General features: G+C 44.5%; 1 protein-coding gene across 1 annotated transcript in view; it reads right to left on the bottom strand.

Moving 5' to 3' along the window:
• The window catches only part of acacb (acetyl-CoA carboxylase beta), a 172,863-nt gene extending 156,435 nt beyond the window's left edge, over nt 1-16,428 (bottom strand). Inside the window, exon 1 of the mRNA XM_073065876.1 lies at nt 16,226-16,428. Within this exon, the coding sequence (XP_072921977.1) occupies nt 16,226-16,272 (47 nt within the window). The 5' untranslated portion in view covers nt 16,273-16,428. The remainder of the gene's footprint in view (nt 1-16,225) is intronic.
• Between the last annotated feature and the right edge of the window lie 806 nt (nt 16,429-17,234).

Raw genomic sequence — 17,234 nt, 5'->3', positions numbered from 1 at the left:
AGAAACTTTTTACGTCTAGTGATCACAATGCTATTACTTTCAAGATAATTATGGAAAAGGACATAATGGATACAATTGATACTGCCTTTTAGTTTTATACAAAAGTGAATAAACTCACAGATCACATCAGCTATCCTTTTGCTTATGAAATTCCTGATCTAGATTCCTTTGCCGGCCCATTATTAGAGAAATTGGATTTTGTAGCAAAGTTTTCTTAGACGTTACATGACCTGAGTTCAATTTTACCTGGAGCAATCTCTCGGAATCAGATCAGGTTTACTATCACTGACATATGCCATGAAATTTTTTTTTTTTTTGCAGCAGTACAGTGCAAGATATACAAATATTACAACAAGCGACAACATATATAAATAAATAAATAGTGCAGAAGGGGAACAGAGAGGTAGTGTAAATGGGTTTATGGTCCATTCATAAATCCGATGGCAGAGGGGAAAGGAGAGGTGAAGTAGTGGTAGGTGCAATGTTGTACTGGTTACTTTGATGCATTCAACACACACAGAATGCAGAGGAACTCAGCAGGCCAGGCAGCATCTATGGAAAAAAGTACAGTCGACCTTTCCGATAGAGACCCTTCAAAGGGTCAATGATAGATTGGCAGGGTACTATGATATGGAGAGCAAACTATTACCCATGTGGCAGACTCCCCATCTCCATGCAGCTGATGAATCCAAAAGAATAACAGAGACGAATACAGTCACCAGTGGCAACACTGGAGCTGCCAGACTGTGTTGAACTCAACGTAGGGCTGCCTTAGGGAGTCCAGCTCCGGAATTTTCCTCGGGGTTTACTCCTGAAGCCTTCCACATGAATATATGGGGAATATGGGTATAGGAATATGGGCATAATAAGGGTATATGGGTATAGCTGCAAGGAAGGAGGTTTGAGATGAGAGTTTTCCTTCTCCTAGGTGACCTGCCAACCATGGCTGATGAGCCCCATCTGCCCTAAGCAAATGGTCTTAACATGCTAGTAACTCAACTTTACCCCTTCTGTCAGTAGAAACGGTTCCGCCAGGCTTAGTAGCTAAGCCACACCTGAAAGCCAAGAGCTGGACTTGGTTGTCAGAAGCTATTTGAGATGTCAGTAATTGGGAGCATTTAATAGGTAGTGGGAACTTACCTCCCACTACCTCCACCAGCTATGACAACCTTAAGGAACCTTAAATGTGTAATTTTTTCATGAAACCATGTATTTGTCTCTGTTGTGGATCCTCGATTTCCTCACTTACAGACTCCAGTAACAACATCTCCTCTACAATCTCCATCAGCACAGGTGCACCAGAAGACTGTGTGCTTAGCTGCCTGCACTACCTACTTTACAATTACAACTGTGTGGCTAAGCACAGCTCCAATGCCATATTAAAGTTTTCGGATGACGCTACTGTCATAGGCCAAATCAAAGGAAGTGATGAATCAGCATACAGGAGGACAACTCAAAATCTGGCTGAGTGGTGCCATTACAATGTCAGCAAGACCAATGAACTGATTCTGGAGTAGGCAACCAGAGGTCCATGAGCCAGTTCTCATCGGAGGATCAGAGGTGCAGTGGGTCAGCACCTTTAAATGTTATTATTTTGGAGGACCTGTCCTAGGCTCTGCTTGTAAGTGCAATTACAAAGAAAGCACGGCAGTACCTCTGCTTCCTTAGGAGCATGCGAGGTTTCGGCACGAGATCCAAAACTTTGATAAACTTCTATAGATGTGTACTGGAGAGTATATTGACTGGCTGTATCACAGCTTGGTATGGAAACACCAATGCCCTAAAACAGAAAATCCTACAAAAAATAGTGGATGCAGCCTAGTCCGTCATGGGTAAAGTCATCCCTACCATTGGGCACATCTATATGGAGTGTTGCAGGAAAACAACATCAGGATGCCCATCACCCAGGCCATGCTCTCTTCTTACTGCTGCCATCAGGAAGAAGCTACAGGAACCTCAGAGCTCACAACACCTGATTCAGGAACAGTTATTGCCCCTCAACCAATAGGCACTCGAACCGAAGTGGATAACTTCCCTCAACTTCATTTGCCCCATCATTGAAATATTCCCACAGCCTATGGACTTACTTTCAAGGACTCTTAATCTCATGTTCTCAATATTTATTGCTTATTTATTTTTGTTGATATTTCTTTTTGTATTTGCACAATTTGTTGTCTTTTGCACACTGGTTGAATACCCAAGTGTGTTATGGTCCGGTCTGGAGCCCTCTTTCAGGGTCTTGATCTGGTCTGCGGACTCTGGACTCCGGGTCTTGTAGCCGTCCCTCCCGTCACCCTTAAGCCCAAATAGGATCATCTTGGCTTAAGGAGGTGCACCTGAGACCTATCGGCTTGCAGGTGGATATAAGGGGCTCTGGGATTGAGTCTAGTTGGGGTTGTCTTGTTCTGAACTTGTTTTGTCTTGTATCTGCTGTTCTGTCTGGTTTGCCTGGCTATCCTGTTTTGACCCTGGCTTGGAGTACCCACTGTTAATCATCTAGTTCTGTAAGTCTGTTCTTGTAGTCACCCTGGACTGAGCTCCCTTCTGATCCCTTGCCTCTGTTGGGTCAGCAGGCTGGACTGCTGTTGCCCGGTGGGGGGACTCTGACCCTTTCCTACTCCTCTCTTCTGATGGGTGGTGCCCTGCAACCTGCACAGGTGCTCTGCATCTTGCCCAGGCCCCTGTGTTCCTGTCTGGGAGGTGGCCCTGCCCAGGAGCTATGTGGCCTGCCCTGAGGACTCTGACCCTTTCTGACCCCTTGCTCCTGATGGGTTGTGCCCTGCATCCTGCCCAGGCCTCTGTGTTCCTGCCAGGGTGGCTGGGCCCTGCCCAGGAGGCTATCCTTCCATCATTCCTTGTCCCATAAACCCATCCTTTAGCCTAGCCAGGGTCCTGCCTTCACCATGAACTCTCTAAACCCCAGGATCACTGTTGCATGCCACAGTCTCCCCATCTTGTTCTATCCTTTAGTTGTTCCTGTCCTGCCCCTAGTACTTCAGTGCCTGCGTCCTGCACTTGGGTACAGTCTCCACGTCCCCCGTGACAAAGTTGTTGTCATTGATTCTGTTTTGGTTATTACTATTATGGATTTATTGAGTATGCCCACAAGAAAATGAACCTTAGGGTTGTATATGGTGACATAAGTAGTTTGATAATACATTTACTTTGGACTTTGAATATAAGTTGGAGTAGAATCCTCCAAACCAATGTCATAGACCAGTTGAACTAGGAACTTGTCGTTAGTTCTCTGCTGACATTAACAAACTTGACCAAGCACCTTCAGAGGTGAGGTGAGTGCAGGAAACTTGAACATTCTTGAAGACTACAGTGTGTTAAATGTGTCAGCAATTTTTTTCAGCATATAGTTTGTAAAATACTCATTATCTTCTGTTCATTGGCTTTTGATAATAACACTTTTTTCTGAGCTGTGTTACGTAACCAGGTAACTTACCAGCAAAGATAGCGGGATCAGCTGAGTCAGATGCTACTATTTTCAAACGTTTTATTCAAAAAGGGGCACCAACGTATGGTTAATACAAAACATTCAGATCATATACATCGTCAAAACTCAATCTAAAACACCGGTGTAATAATAATCAATCAGAAATAAGCTCTATAGTTGTCTAGGGGTAATACTGAGTCCAATTGAAATATAAAGAGTCACTCAGAAGTCTGCAGGCTTTTCCCTTTTGGGAACCGCTGGGGTTTCACATTGGGGAGAGAGAGAGATGGTTGAGAAAGGATAAACACTTGCCCATTGCCTTTACAGAGCAAATCCTTGGAATCAGGGGAGCAGGCTTCCCCGTTGCTAGTCAAAAGCGGTCTTCCGTTGGTTCCAGCCACAGATTCAAAATTTGGAATCTAACGCACGTGGCTTCCTTCAAAATGGCTTCCCGCTCCCACGGGAATCGGTATCGCGCTTCCTTGGTGTCTCTTTGGTGCGTCTGAGGGTTGTCCTCCCCTCAGACCCTCCTTTATACTTCTTCACGGGATCGCAGGTGTCAATCAGGTTGCAGGTGATGCAATCTCTCTCTCAACCAGCCCACTTTGCCTGAGGGCTTTTCACATGGTCTCCATGAGACAATAGTCAATGTCGCCTTTATTCTGCTTCTCGGGAGAACGTGGTCTTCCGCACGTCTCCCTCTCTTGGGTCAGTTGACCCCCCTTGACTAGGGCTCTTGCGATTCTCACAAAGGAGGGGGCCGAGATCATAACACCTCCCCCCATAGCAGGTTTTTTACCAGCGGTTAAAAACAGGTTGGTACAGGACTTTTTTTTTTGAATCTACATACTACACAAGCTTTTCTCTTCACAGAATACTACCGTTATACAGGCAAGTCAGTATCTAAACAGGTAACAAGTACAGTGCCCCTTTCTTTAATACCTTACCCTCATGTGCCATACTAAAGTCTGGTAGCATCAAACTTCAGCTCAATAACCACCTTATTTGCTTTCTTCAGCAACATAACTAAGGAGGTGTGATCTTAGCTTAGGTGCATCTACAAAAGTTTATAGAAATACTAATCGTTTCGGTCGTGGTATTTCACCGGCAGGTCTCCCAAGGGGTGGTCTTTATTATTCACAGGCTTTGGCGCGAACCCGTACAACCGGCGTTGTGATTTACAAAGGGCATTTCTATTACCCATCGCCTTTTCCCGGTGAGTCCCCCCGTGGGGACTGTGAGTAATTTGGCAAGGTACTCTCCCGCCTTTCCTTCCCACAAGGGTTATTCTCTTAACTCCGCGTCCACCCAGGTAGTTAGCCCTTCTGCCAAGACCATACAGGCTGATGTGTTTCAGGGCGAACCTTACCCCCTGGCCGCATTTAAATTTCGGCTTCCTTGCAGCGCTTTCTTGAATAACAATAGCGTGTGAGGCACCTTTACATTCCCAATCAACCCATAATCGGTGCGTAGGCATCATTTTAGACTTTAACCTTTTTCCCTTCGAGTTGGGAACTACAGATTTACCGTTCTCCCCCACAACAACAGTTATCTCCCCATTCATAAACTCCACATTAACTCTGAACACTCCCCTCAGCACAACCCTCTGGGGACTCGCACTCCCCAAGGTTAACCCTTTCTTCCCCGAACCAAGCCTATCTGATCCAAAAGGACAGCCGTCTCGTCCAGCGGAGTCAAATACCTCAGCTTTTTCCTGAGCTCCGTGACTAGGTTCAGCACCACGTGCATCCCCATCTTGGACACACTCAAACGGGACATTGGCCTCTTCCAGGCTTTCAACACCCGTACCTTTTTCAAATTCTAACGTCCCCCGATCCTTCCAGTTACTCTCTAGGCAGCCCCCCGTTGGGGAAGGCGCAACCCTGCGAGCTGAAACAACCTCCTCGGCCATTTCAGCTGACTTCTCCACAGCAAGGATACCCTTCCTCTCTAAGACTGCCCTCATTTCACTCTCGGGACCATCGGGAACACCTTTAGAACTCTCAACTTCTCCAAACAATTCTGCCAAACCAGACAGATCAACCATGTCCAACTCTGGACCCTTTAACAGCTTTATCCATTTCTCATCTTTATTTCCTACCTCTAGGACCTTTCTCTTCACTAAGGGGAGGGCTATCTCCTCGCCCTTACCCCCTTTCACTTTACTACCTTCTGTTTTATCACCCTCGGAACCCTCGTGGTATAGGGTCGGTAAAAACGTCTGGGCCAATTTCAAACTGCGCGCTGTCCCAGCCACCGCTCTCGACAGGCTGCGAGTGTCCGCGCATGCGGGATAGCTCGGGGACTCCATGGGTGGGGCCTCAACTATCAGGGCGGTTCCCATCTTCCCACCCGCGAGGTCATTACCCAAAAGGAGGTCCACGCCCTCCCCCGGCAACTCCGGCAGGACTCCTAGTTCCACTGGTCCCGACACCAACTCGCAATCGAGAAGGACCCTATGCAAAGGCACTACTTCGATCCAGTTCCCTAGGCCTCTCAGGGCTACCTCGCCCGTCGGAGGTCCGAAGGGTAACACGTTATGGCTAATTAATGATAGCTCCGCCCCCGTGTCTCTCCAAATTCGTACGGGGATGGGGGGGTCCCCTTCCTTCAAAGACACGGTTCCTTCGGAACTAAATGTCTCCCGCCCCTCCTGTATTCCATCTACCTGGGGCCCTCTTGTCGATTTCCTGATTACCACTGCACGCCCGATAGGGATCGCTGCTCTCTCCGTCTCTGGCTCCTTTCTCGGAGCAAAGCATTTTGATGCGATATGACCCACCTTCCCACAATTAAAGCAGGTTAAACCAGGGGGTCTCCAGGTTTCCTGTCTGTTATCCTCACTTTTTCTGCTAGCCCCCGGCGGGATCTCCGCCTCAGCCAGCGGGCTTTCCCTGCCGTTCCGACGGTCTCTCGGGTAACTTTTTGGCGAGGAAAACTTTGGCTTGTGGGTTAGGGCATATTCATCTGCGAACCTAACAAGTTCTGAGATGGACTGATTCGTCCTCTCATTTAAATACACCCGGATCTCTTCCGGAACACAACCTTTAAATTCCTCAACCAAAAATAACTCCCTGATACGCCTATAATTCTCGGCCACCTTTTCCGCGGTGCACCAGCGATCCAAGAGCACACCCTTCTCGTGGGCTAGCTCGGTATACGTTTGATTCCACCCTTTCCTTAAATTTCGGAACCTTTGTCTATACGCCTCAGGTACTAACTCGTAACCTCGGAGAATGGCCTCCTTTACTTGATCATAATTCCCGTCCCTTTCTGGGGGCAGCGCGGCATATACCCGCTGTGCTTTCCCTCGTAACACACTTTGTAACAACGCCACCCACTGCTCTCTGGGCCACTTCTGATTCACTGCCACCTTCTCAAAGAGCAAGAAATAACTATCAACGTCCGTCTCCTCAAACGGAGGGACCAACCTCAATGCCCGACTAACATCAAACCCCTCCTCTCTCTCTTCCCCTTGAGTTCTTCGCTCTTGCTTTCGCCTGTCCAGCTCCAATTCATGGCTCCTTTGTCTCTCTAGCTGCTTTAGCTGGAGCTCATGACCCCGTTTCATCTCTAATTCCTTTAGTTTGAACACATGCTCCCTTTCCTCAGCCTTTTCCTTTGCTTCTAGCTGCTTTACTTTAAGATCATGGTCCAACCTTGCTTTCTCCAACTCTACCTGATCTGTCCCACTCGCTAATCTCTTTTTGGGGATATTTTCCAAATCCTCAGCTGCAAACACCTCCTTTTCAACGTAATACTGTTGTATGACCCTTCGCACTTCCTGCTTTTTCATTGCTGGCTTCACCACTGTGAGGTCTAACGCCTGCGCCAAATTTACCAAGTCTGATTTTGTAGCCTTCCCTAGCGCCTCTACCGTCGGGTTTCTCGTAAATTCATCCACATCCATCTTTGCTGGTTTCCTGTCTGGCTACCTGCGTAACCAGATTTAAGTTTGGACTTACAGCCCGATTCACTGACCCTCCACTTTGGTTTCAAATCCCGGACAAGCCCCCACTTGTTACGTAACCTCGTAACCAGGTAACTTACCAGCAAAGATAGCGGGATCAGCTGAGTCGGATGCTACTATTTTCAAACGTTTTATTCAAAAAGGGGCACCAACGTATGGTTAATACAAAACATTCAGATCATATACATCGTCAAAACTCAATCTAAAACACCGGTGTAATAATAATCAATCAGAAATAAGCTCTATAGTTGTCTAGGGGATAATACTGAGTCCAATTGAAATATAAAGAGTCACTCAGAAGTCTGCAGGCTTTTCCCTTTTGGGAACCGCTGGGGTTTCACATTGGGGAGAGAGAGAGATGGTTGAGAAAGGATAAACACTTGCCCGTTGCCTTTACAGAGCAAATCCTTGGAATCAGGGGAGCAGGCTTCCCCGTTGCTAGTCAAAAGCGGTCTTCCGTTGGTTCCAGCCACAGATTCAAAATTTGGAATCTAACGCACGTGGCTTCCTTCAAAATGGCTTCCCGCTCCCACGAGAATCGGTATCGCGCTTCCTTGGTGTCTCCTTGGTGCGTCTGAGGGTTGTCCTCCCCTCAGACCCTCCTTTATACTTCTTCACGGGATCGCAGGTGTCAATTAGGTTGCAGGTAATGCGATCTCTCTCTCAACCAGCCCACTTTGCCTGAGGGCTTTTCACGTGGTCTCCATGAGACAATAGTTAATGTCGCCTTTATTCTGCTTCTCGGGAGAACGTGGTCTTCCGCACGTCTCCCCCTCTTGGGTCAGTTGACCCCCCCTTGACTAGGGCTCTTGTGATTCTCACAAAGGAGGGGGCCAAGGTCATAACAGCTGGAATAAGTGAAACTTCATGAGGAATTTCTCTTTAATCTTAGTTTTGGTCCTTGGCATGGTGCTCAATGAAATAGCTTTATATGAGAGCACCTATGCCAATCTAATGTTACCCAAAAAGAATACATCATCCCAATAAACCCTATGTGCAGAACTGCAATAAGGCATCTTAGAATCATAGAAAAGTGCAGCAGATAAATGGGCCTTTTGGCCCATCTAGCACATGTCAAACCATTTAAACTGCCTAGTCCCATTGATCTAAACCTGAACCATAGCCCTCCATACCCCTGCCATCCATGTACCAATCCAAACTCTCTTAAACATTGAAATTGAGCTCGCCTGCGCCACTTCCTCGTTCCACATGCTCACGATCCCCTAAGTGAAGAATTTTCTTCTCATGTGCCCCTTAAGCATTTCACCTTTCACCCTTAACCCATAACCTCTAGTTGTAGTCCTATCCAACCACAGTAGGAAAAGCCTGCCTGCATTATACCCCTATAATTTTGTATATCTCTATCAAATCTCCCCTCAGTCTTCTAGGTTCCAATGAATGAAATCCTAACCTATTAAATTTTCCCTTATAACTCAGGTACTCCAGTCCTGACAACCTCTGTACTTTTTCAACCTTATTTACATCTTCCTTGTAGATAGGTAACCAAAACTGCAGGCAATACTCCAAATTAGGCCTCGCCAATGTCTTGTGCAACTTCAACATAACATCCCATCTCCTGTACTCAAGAACTTAATTTATTAAGGTAAATGTGCCAAAAGTTTTCTTAACTGCAAGATTAATATTAAAGTTCCTTTTAGTATCTCAGCATAATCACCACAGTAACAAAACTGAGGGGAATTGAAGCATTAAAGTGACTACTAAAACAAATCATCTTGCAGTAAGCATGCTATTGTAATTCAATATTATTTACTCATGTTGGTGTTTTTTTTAGCAAAGAGCAGCCCTACAAAAAAATCCACAGGTACTAATAAGATCAGACTATTAATGAAAGTACAAATTCCTGTGGCTACTAAAGCATTAAAAGAGCACTGACCGTGAAAATTGTTCAGTAAACTTTGTTACGTACTCGTGACTTGTGACAGTGGTACCCTTGTCACATGACTGGGGTTGAAGCTATACTGGACTTGAGGTAATGGTCTTGTGATGGTGGAGTGATGTCATTTTCCCGCCAGTAGAGATCATGTGACAGGTTTTTTTTACAGGGTATAAGAGGAGGACCCCACCCTGTGGGGAGGGGCAGTTTGTGGCTGGATTTGCCAAGCTGACTTCATGCCACTGCGTGATTTAATGTGATGACGCAGTTTAGTTGAAAAATGAAGTTCTATCTAATGCCTAAAGTTTAAAAGGTCATTGCCAGCAGTTTCTTTACAATACTGCTAGTGGAGAGTGAAGATAAGAGTTCGGGAGTTAAAGATCGAGGAGAATCGAATTTCGATGGTGGAATGGGTTCGATCTTTGTGATCCTCATTCGGAAGGATTTCGTTGACTGTTCTCGTGTTAATCTCTGCAGGATAGCAGAAGATTGAGGACAGTGTGATAAAGGAAAGGTCAGTGCCTTTAAGCCGTTACGTTTCATAAAATTCTTCGTGGGAAGAGTTCAACGCCGGGGATTGAAGGAAAACGACGTGGAAGAGAATTTAAATCGCCTTTAAAAGTCTCTCCTTTTAAATGGACTGAGCATTTTGAACTTTTGGCAATATCGCTTTAAACAACTGTTGTTGCAACATCGCTTTAAGAACTGTTAGAGCTGCATCGCTTTAAGAGCTGTTAAGCTGCCGCACAGCAGCTGTTTTCCGGTTACGTTAGTGTTTGTTTACTTTTGGGGGGTTTGTTTTCAGTGTTTAATAAACGTGTTATTTGTTATTAAAACCTTTGCCTAACTCATCTGTTCATTGTTGCCTGAATACATAACAACTTATCAATAACAAACCTACAATGTGGTCTTACAAGTCACTCAAACTCTGTTACAGTGTATCCTAAAGGATGATGTACAGTGCAAGTTACCTTTTCACTCCAGACATAACTGTTGAAATGTTTCTTACATGAACAACTGAAATTTGTACAATGTTTTTAATTTTAAAAATTCTAACCAGTTTACAGAAGCATAACCTTTATCACAGACCAAGTTAAAGATGGTGATGACTCCGTGTATAGGAGGGAGATTGGCAATCTGGCTAAGTGGTGTCATAACAACAACCTCTTACTCAATGTCAGCAAGACCAAGAAGCTGATTACAGACTTCAGAAGAAGGAAACCAGTGTCTATGAGCCAGTCCTCATCAGAGAATCAGAGGGGGAAGGAACTAGCAGCTTTAAATTCCTGGGTATTACTATTTCAGAGGACTTGTCCTGGTGCCAGCGTTTGTGCAATTGTGAAGAAAGCACAGCAGTACCTCTACTGCCCCAGGAGTCTGCAGAGATTCAACATGACATCTAAAACTTTGACACTTCTATAGACGCGTAATGGAGAGTGTAGTGTACTGCCTGCATCACAGTCTAGTATGGAAATACGAATGCCTTTGAAGGAAAATCCTACAAAAGGTAGAGGATTTGGCCCAGTACATTATGGGTGAAACCCTCCCAATGATTGTGCAAATCCACATGAAATGCTGTCATAGGAAAGCAGCATCCATTATCAGAGATCCACTCACTGTGGCCATCAAGTAGAAGGCACAAGAGCTTCAGGACTCGGACCACTAGGTTCAAGAAAGTTTGTACCCCCCCCCCCCAACCATCAGGCTAGCTATACTTTAATCCCCTTCATTGAAATGTTCCCACAACCAACGATCTTACTTTAAGAACTCTTTATCTCATTATCTCATGTACTCATTATTTATTGCTATTTATTTATATTTGCATTTGCACAACATTTGACTTCTGCACCCTGGTTGACCTTTCATTGATCCTATTATAGTTACTATTCTATAGATTTGCTGAGCGTGCCCAAAGGAAAATGAATCTCAGGGTTGTATATGGTGGCATCTATGTACTTTGATAATAAATTTACTTTGAACTTTGAACTTAACTATTTCTAAATGCTGTTGTGCTTTATTTACAAAGTTTTAACTTTAAATTATGTAAATTTTACTATTTTTGAAATGTCTCTAAATGCCATACATTTAGAATTATTAAATCCCAAACTGCTTTGCATAGAGCTCAGTTCCTCCCCAAATTTTGCCTTCTATTAAGGACTGCCCCATCTGAAGATACAATGGGCCAGGAGTAGGCATGGCTAAAATCTTGGCATAAACAGAAGATTTTAAAACATCTCTTAAATTAGAAACATATGAAAACAAGGAAAGTGGTATTGTGGTGAACTACATATACTTGTCTGGACACACCCCTCTGCTGACTGCTCCTGTGGCTCTTCCTACAGACCCCTGTATAAAGGCGATTGGAGGCACTGCTTCTCCCTCAGTCTCCAGGATGTTGTGTGGTGGTCTCTTGCAGCTAATAGAAGCCTATCGCTCGCCTCCCATCTCCGAGAGTTATTGATGGTGCATCAGGTATGAAGAGAGCATTCTGGAGTTTAAGTATTGTCAATTCAAGCTGCAGCTGAAAATGGTGAAGCGAAGTGGGTTGCAAAGGCTGCTTTTGGAGAACATTCAAAGGAATAGGAAGAGGCCCCAGAAAGGGAAGTTGTTTAACATATGGCTGAGATGTTTAAATTTGATTTGCCTGGGAATTGTTAGCCAATGTAGGGAAGTGAACACACAGGCCCTTCCTTTGGGGTCTCGAGTGATTCGGGAGGTTTGAGGATAGGAGACCAACCAGTGAAACCTGGAGTCGACAAAATTCTGAGGTGATGATGTCATAGAATCATACAGTAATAGAGTGCAGCAGCCATTCAGCCCTGCTTGCCCATGCTGGCCAAGATGTCTATCTGAGCATGTCCCATTTCCCTGTGTTTGGTCTGAATCACTCTAAACCTTTCCTATATATTCACTTGTTCAAAAGCCTGTTAAACATTGCAATTGTGTCTGCTTCTGCAGCATCCTCTGACAGTTGCATATATCCAACACTCTCCATGTGGAAAAAATTGTCCCTTCAGTCCATTTAACTATTTCTCGTCTCGTCTTAAATCAATGTTCTTTAGTTTTGGACTCCTCTGCTGAAACTTCAGAGTAAATTTTATTATTATTAAAGTCAGCATGAGATCCATTTTCTTGTGAGCAAACTCAAGAAATCTACAGAATAGTGACTATAACAGAATCTCTCTGGGGAAAAAAGAACATAGAAACATAGAAAACCTACAGCACAATACAGGCCCTTCGGCCCACAAAGCTGTGCTGAACATGTCCTTACCTTAGAAATTGCCTAGGGTTACCCATAGCCCTCTATTTTTCTAAGCTCCATGTACCTATCCAGGAGTCTCTTAAAAGACCCCTTCAAGTCAGCCTCCACCACCGTCACTGGCGGCCCATTCCACGCACTCACCACTCTCTGTGTAAAAACCTTATCCCTGATATCTCCTCTGTACCTGTTTCCAAGCACCGTAAAAGTGTGCTCTCTCGTGCTAGCCATTTCAGCCCTGGGGAAAAGCCTCAGACGATCCACACGATTAATGTATCTCATCATCTTATACACCTCTATCAGGTCACCTGTCATCCTCCGTCACTCCAAGGAAAAAAGGCCGAGTTCACTCAACCTATTCTCATAAGGCATGCTCCCCAATCCAGGCAACATCCTTGTAAATCTCCTCTGCATCCTTTCTATGGTTTCCATATCCTTCCTGTAGTGAGGCGACTAGAACTGAGCACAGTACTCCAAGTGAGGTCTGACCAGGGTCCTATGTAGCTCCAACATTACCTCTTGGCTCCTAAACTCAGTCCTACGATTGATGAAGACCAATGCACAGTATGCTTTCATAACTACAGAGTCAACCAGCATAGCAACTTTGAGTGTCCTACGACCTCGGACCCCAAGATCCCTCTGATCCTCCACACTGCCAAGAGTCTTATCATTAATACTATATTCTACCATTATATTTGACCTACCAAAATGAACCACTTCACACTTATCTAGGTTGAACTCTATCTGCCACTTCTCAGCCCGTTTTGCATCCTATCAATGTCCCGCTGTAACCTCTGACAACCATCCACACTATCCACAACACCTCCAACCTTTGTGTCATTAGCAAATTTACTAACTCATCCCTCCACTTCCTCATCCGGGTCATTTATAAAAATCACGAAGAGTAGGGGTCCCAGAACAGATCCCTGAGGCACACCACTGGTGATCGACCTCCATGCAGAATATGACCCATCTACAACCACTCTTTGCCTTCTGTGGGCAAGCCAGTTCTGGATCCACAAAGCAATGTCCCCTTGGATCCCATGCCTCCTTACTTTCTCAATAAGCCTTGCATGGGGTACCTTATCAAATGCCTTACAATATCCATATGCACTACATCTGTGGCTCTACTTTCATCAATCTACTTTCTAGATAGAGTGAATGCAAGCAGGCTTTTTCCACTGAGGCCAGGGGAGAAAAAAACCAGAGGACATGGGTTAAGGGTGAAGGGGGAAAAGTTTAAAGGGGACATGGGGGGGGCTTCTTCACACAGAGAGTGGTAAGAGTGTGGAATGAGCTGCCAGATGAAGTGGCAAATGTGGGCTTACTTCTAACATTTAAGAAAAACTTGGACAGGTACATGGATGAGATGGGTATGGAGAGATATGGTCCAGGTGCAGGTCAGTGGGACTAGGCAGAAAAATGGTTCGGCACAGCCAAGAAGGGCCAAAGGGCCTGTTTCTGTGCTGTAATGTTTTATGGTTCTATGGTGATGTAACCTTCTAGACAGGCTTTACCACCCTGGCCTCATCAATCTCTTCAATAACTAGATTTCCCACTCAAAAAACCATGATGAATATCCCTTATTTGCCCTTACCTTTCCAAATTCATGTGGCTTCTATCCATTAACTTTCCCACCATTGCTGTTAGGCTCATCGTTGTTCGCTGTCTTGTCTTTGCAGCTTTTTAAAATCAAGGTATAAAAGCCAATCTCTGGTCTACTAGCACCTCACCCATGACTAAAGTTGATGCATTAATGTATCTTTGCCAAAAAACCTTGTTATTTCTTCCCTTGCTTCCCACAATGTCCCAGAATATACTTGGTCAGGACTACCCACTAGTGCCTCCTCTGTTATAATGTGGATATGTTATTGAGAGAGTTACAACCAAACTCCTACCTTGAACGTTTGATCGAGTTTATCTGAACTGACTCTTTGTAGTTATGAAAAAAATATATTGCCTTGAAATTCAATTACAATGCACTGTTGTATTGGCATAATGCCACTGAATTTTGAGCTTTCTGCGTAAAAGATGAAGATAACCATTTCTGGGTTGTTTCAAGTTACTGTAGATATTCGGCTGGATGTTTTTGGGCATTCATGATCTTATCATTGTACAAGAAACTATTTTTGTGGGGCATTCCTTTTGAAAACTTGCATCATGATATCTTAGAACAGCATGTCACTTCTGGGACAACATGGTCTTCCCAATACAAAGCTAGGTTAGGCATTTTTTACACTGCACAAAAATACAACTGCAGATGCTGTGGATCAAAGAATAAGTACACAACATTGGAAGAACTCAGCAGGTCAGGCAACATCCGTGAGAAAAGAGTAGCCAACGTTTCGGGCCGAGACCCTTCATCAGGAATGGGGGGGGAGAGAGGGCTGAAGCCCAGTAATAGAGATAGGGGTGGGGGAAGGGCTAGAGGCGCCAGGTGGAAAACCAATCAGAGGAAAGATAAAGGGGGAGAGGGAGGGGATAAGCATGAAAGAACTGTAGAGATAAAGAAGCAGAAAGTTGAAAGGGGAGAGAGGCAGAGAGGGACCTGGGATAGGGGAAGGGGGAGGGGGAGGGAATTACCGGAAATTGGAGAATTCAATGTTCATACCACCAGGCTGGAGGCTACCCAGACGGTATATGAGGTGTTGCTCCTCCAACCTGAGTTTTGGCCTCCTCATCATGGCAATAGAGGAGGCCATATATGGACATATCTAGATGGGAATGAGAGGCAGAGTTGAAGTGGGTGGCAATCAGGAGGTCCTGTCTAGGTAGGTGCTCAACGAAGCGGTCCCCCAATCTGCGTCGGGTCTCGCCGATGTAGACGAGGCCGCACCGGGAGCACCGGATGCAATAGACACTGCACCAAGCCAATCCCAATCTCACCTCTCCCTCTGCAACCACTGAATTGGTGGCTCCAGCTCTTCATCCTGCAATCAGTCAAGTGTCAAGTTCTGGACCCCAGTTAGATTATCGCAGCCCCCCATCTCCTGGTCAGATCACATGTCAGCAACCATCCTGAACTTGGAATCTGTGTGATAGCTTGGCAGCAGGTTCTCATTGCCACAAGTCAGACACATCTGTTCAGTACTGATCAAAAGCATGGGTCTTGTGCACAGTTTTCACTGCTGCTGTAGCAGGGGTTCCCAATCTGGGGTTCGCAGACCCTTGGTTAATGGTAGGGCTTCAAGGCATAAAAAAGTTTTGGAACCTCTGGTCTAGAGTATCTAATCTCTGGGCACATGTATTTATATAGTCCCATCAATGACCTCATGGTGCTCGAAGGTATTCACTTCTCATTATTAATATTTGAAATGCACTTTTGCTGCATCAGCAAATTTGTGCTCAATAAGGTGCACTGACAAGTGCATTAGCTTAACATTTTCTAAACTTATTATGGAAGAAATTAATTAAAACCTATGACTTTATACTGATTATTAAATCTTTGACTATATCAACTTGGCTAAAACTTGGCAAAGAGTCCAGCATGCTAATGAATAGTTTAAACAAATGTTAAACACAATTATGTGAAGCAGTGTTTTAAGCTGGCAAATGGCCTATTCTGGCCACAAGAGTTGATTACCTTGGAAAAATAAATGCTATGTATGGAAAGTAGGCCTGATTGATCCTTTGTGTTTGTTAAAAAAAACATTCACTTACCTCAGATATTGAAACCACGTTGAAGCCGGACTGTTTTCGTTTGCCATGGAAGAATTCAAACTACATTTTTTTGTTTCTAGTGAAGTCCTTAGACTAAACTTCAGTTGTTTCACAGCAGCAAGTCCAAAGAGCAATGACGATAATAAAACAAGACAGACTTTAACTTCCCCTGCCCGCCACTCGGTGCTTTTGTGAAATTCACAAACATGTAGCACTGACTGCTGTAACTTTGCTGGCAAGTTATATTTATTCCACAATATCTAATCTCAATCAGGAAGGGGCGGGATTAAAACTGTACACACAGGATTTTGTAAAATGGTGTTGAGTGCAGGGTTTTCCTTCCACTTTCCACTAGCAATGCAGTTGTTGTGGATACCCAAATTAAAAAGGAACACTTACAGCTGACAAAAAGAAACCTTTAAAGCTAACTACACTGACAAACAAAAGATGACTTTATGCCAGCTGCAGTAATCTGATCCTTCCCGCTCTTGCTAAGTTTGGCCTCTTATAATTTAAAGCAGGTTATTGGTTTAAAACATAGGCACAGCTGCAATGAACGGACACGGCTAGATTCCAAGACAGAGGAATGATACTACACTCATTCAAAACTGCCAGAGACCGAGAAACATGGGCATATAACGCATTGTCAGAGGCTATACTGAGAACTTGTAAAAATCACAAAACTTCTAATGAATTCAAAGACTCAAAATTGTATAGGGAAAAAAGGAGTTTTTAACTTAACATTTAGAGCAGGAGTTCCTAACCTGGGATCCACAGACCTCTTGGGTAGGGGTCCATGGCATAAAAAAGGTTGGGAGCCCTTGATTTAGAGAAATCACAAGATTAATTTCATTCTCCTCCCTTACCTCCCAATTTATACCATTTTTCTCTTCCTATGGTCACTTGTTTTAGTAGGTCGTGTTAATACGCTATTCAAACCATTATGATGACACAGCTTGACTCCTTCTTGTAGCTGATCTCAGAAAGGTTTGCAATGGAACTGGAAAAT

The sequence above is a fragment of the Hemitrygon akajei genome, chromosome 14 (assembly GCF_048418815.1).
Source record: "Hemitrygon akajei chromosome 14, sHemAka1.3, whole genome shotgun sequence".
NCBI classification, from domain to species: Eukaryota; Metazoa; Chordata; class Chondrichthyes; order Myliobatiformes; family Dasyatidae; genus Hemitrygon; species Hemitrygon akajei.
Note: the sequence above shows the minus strand (reverse complement) of the source record. Positions and strands in the feature narration are given on the sequence as shown.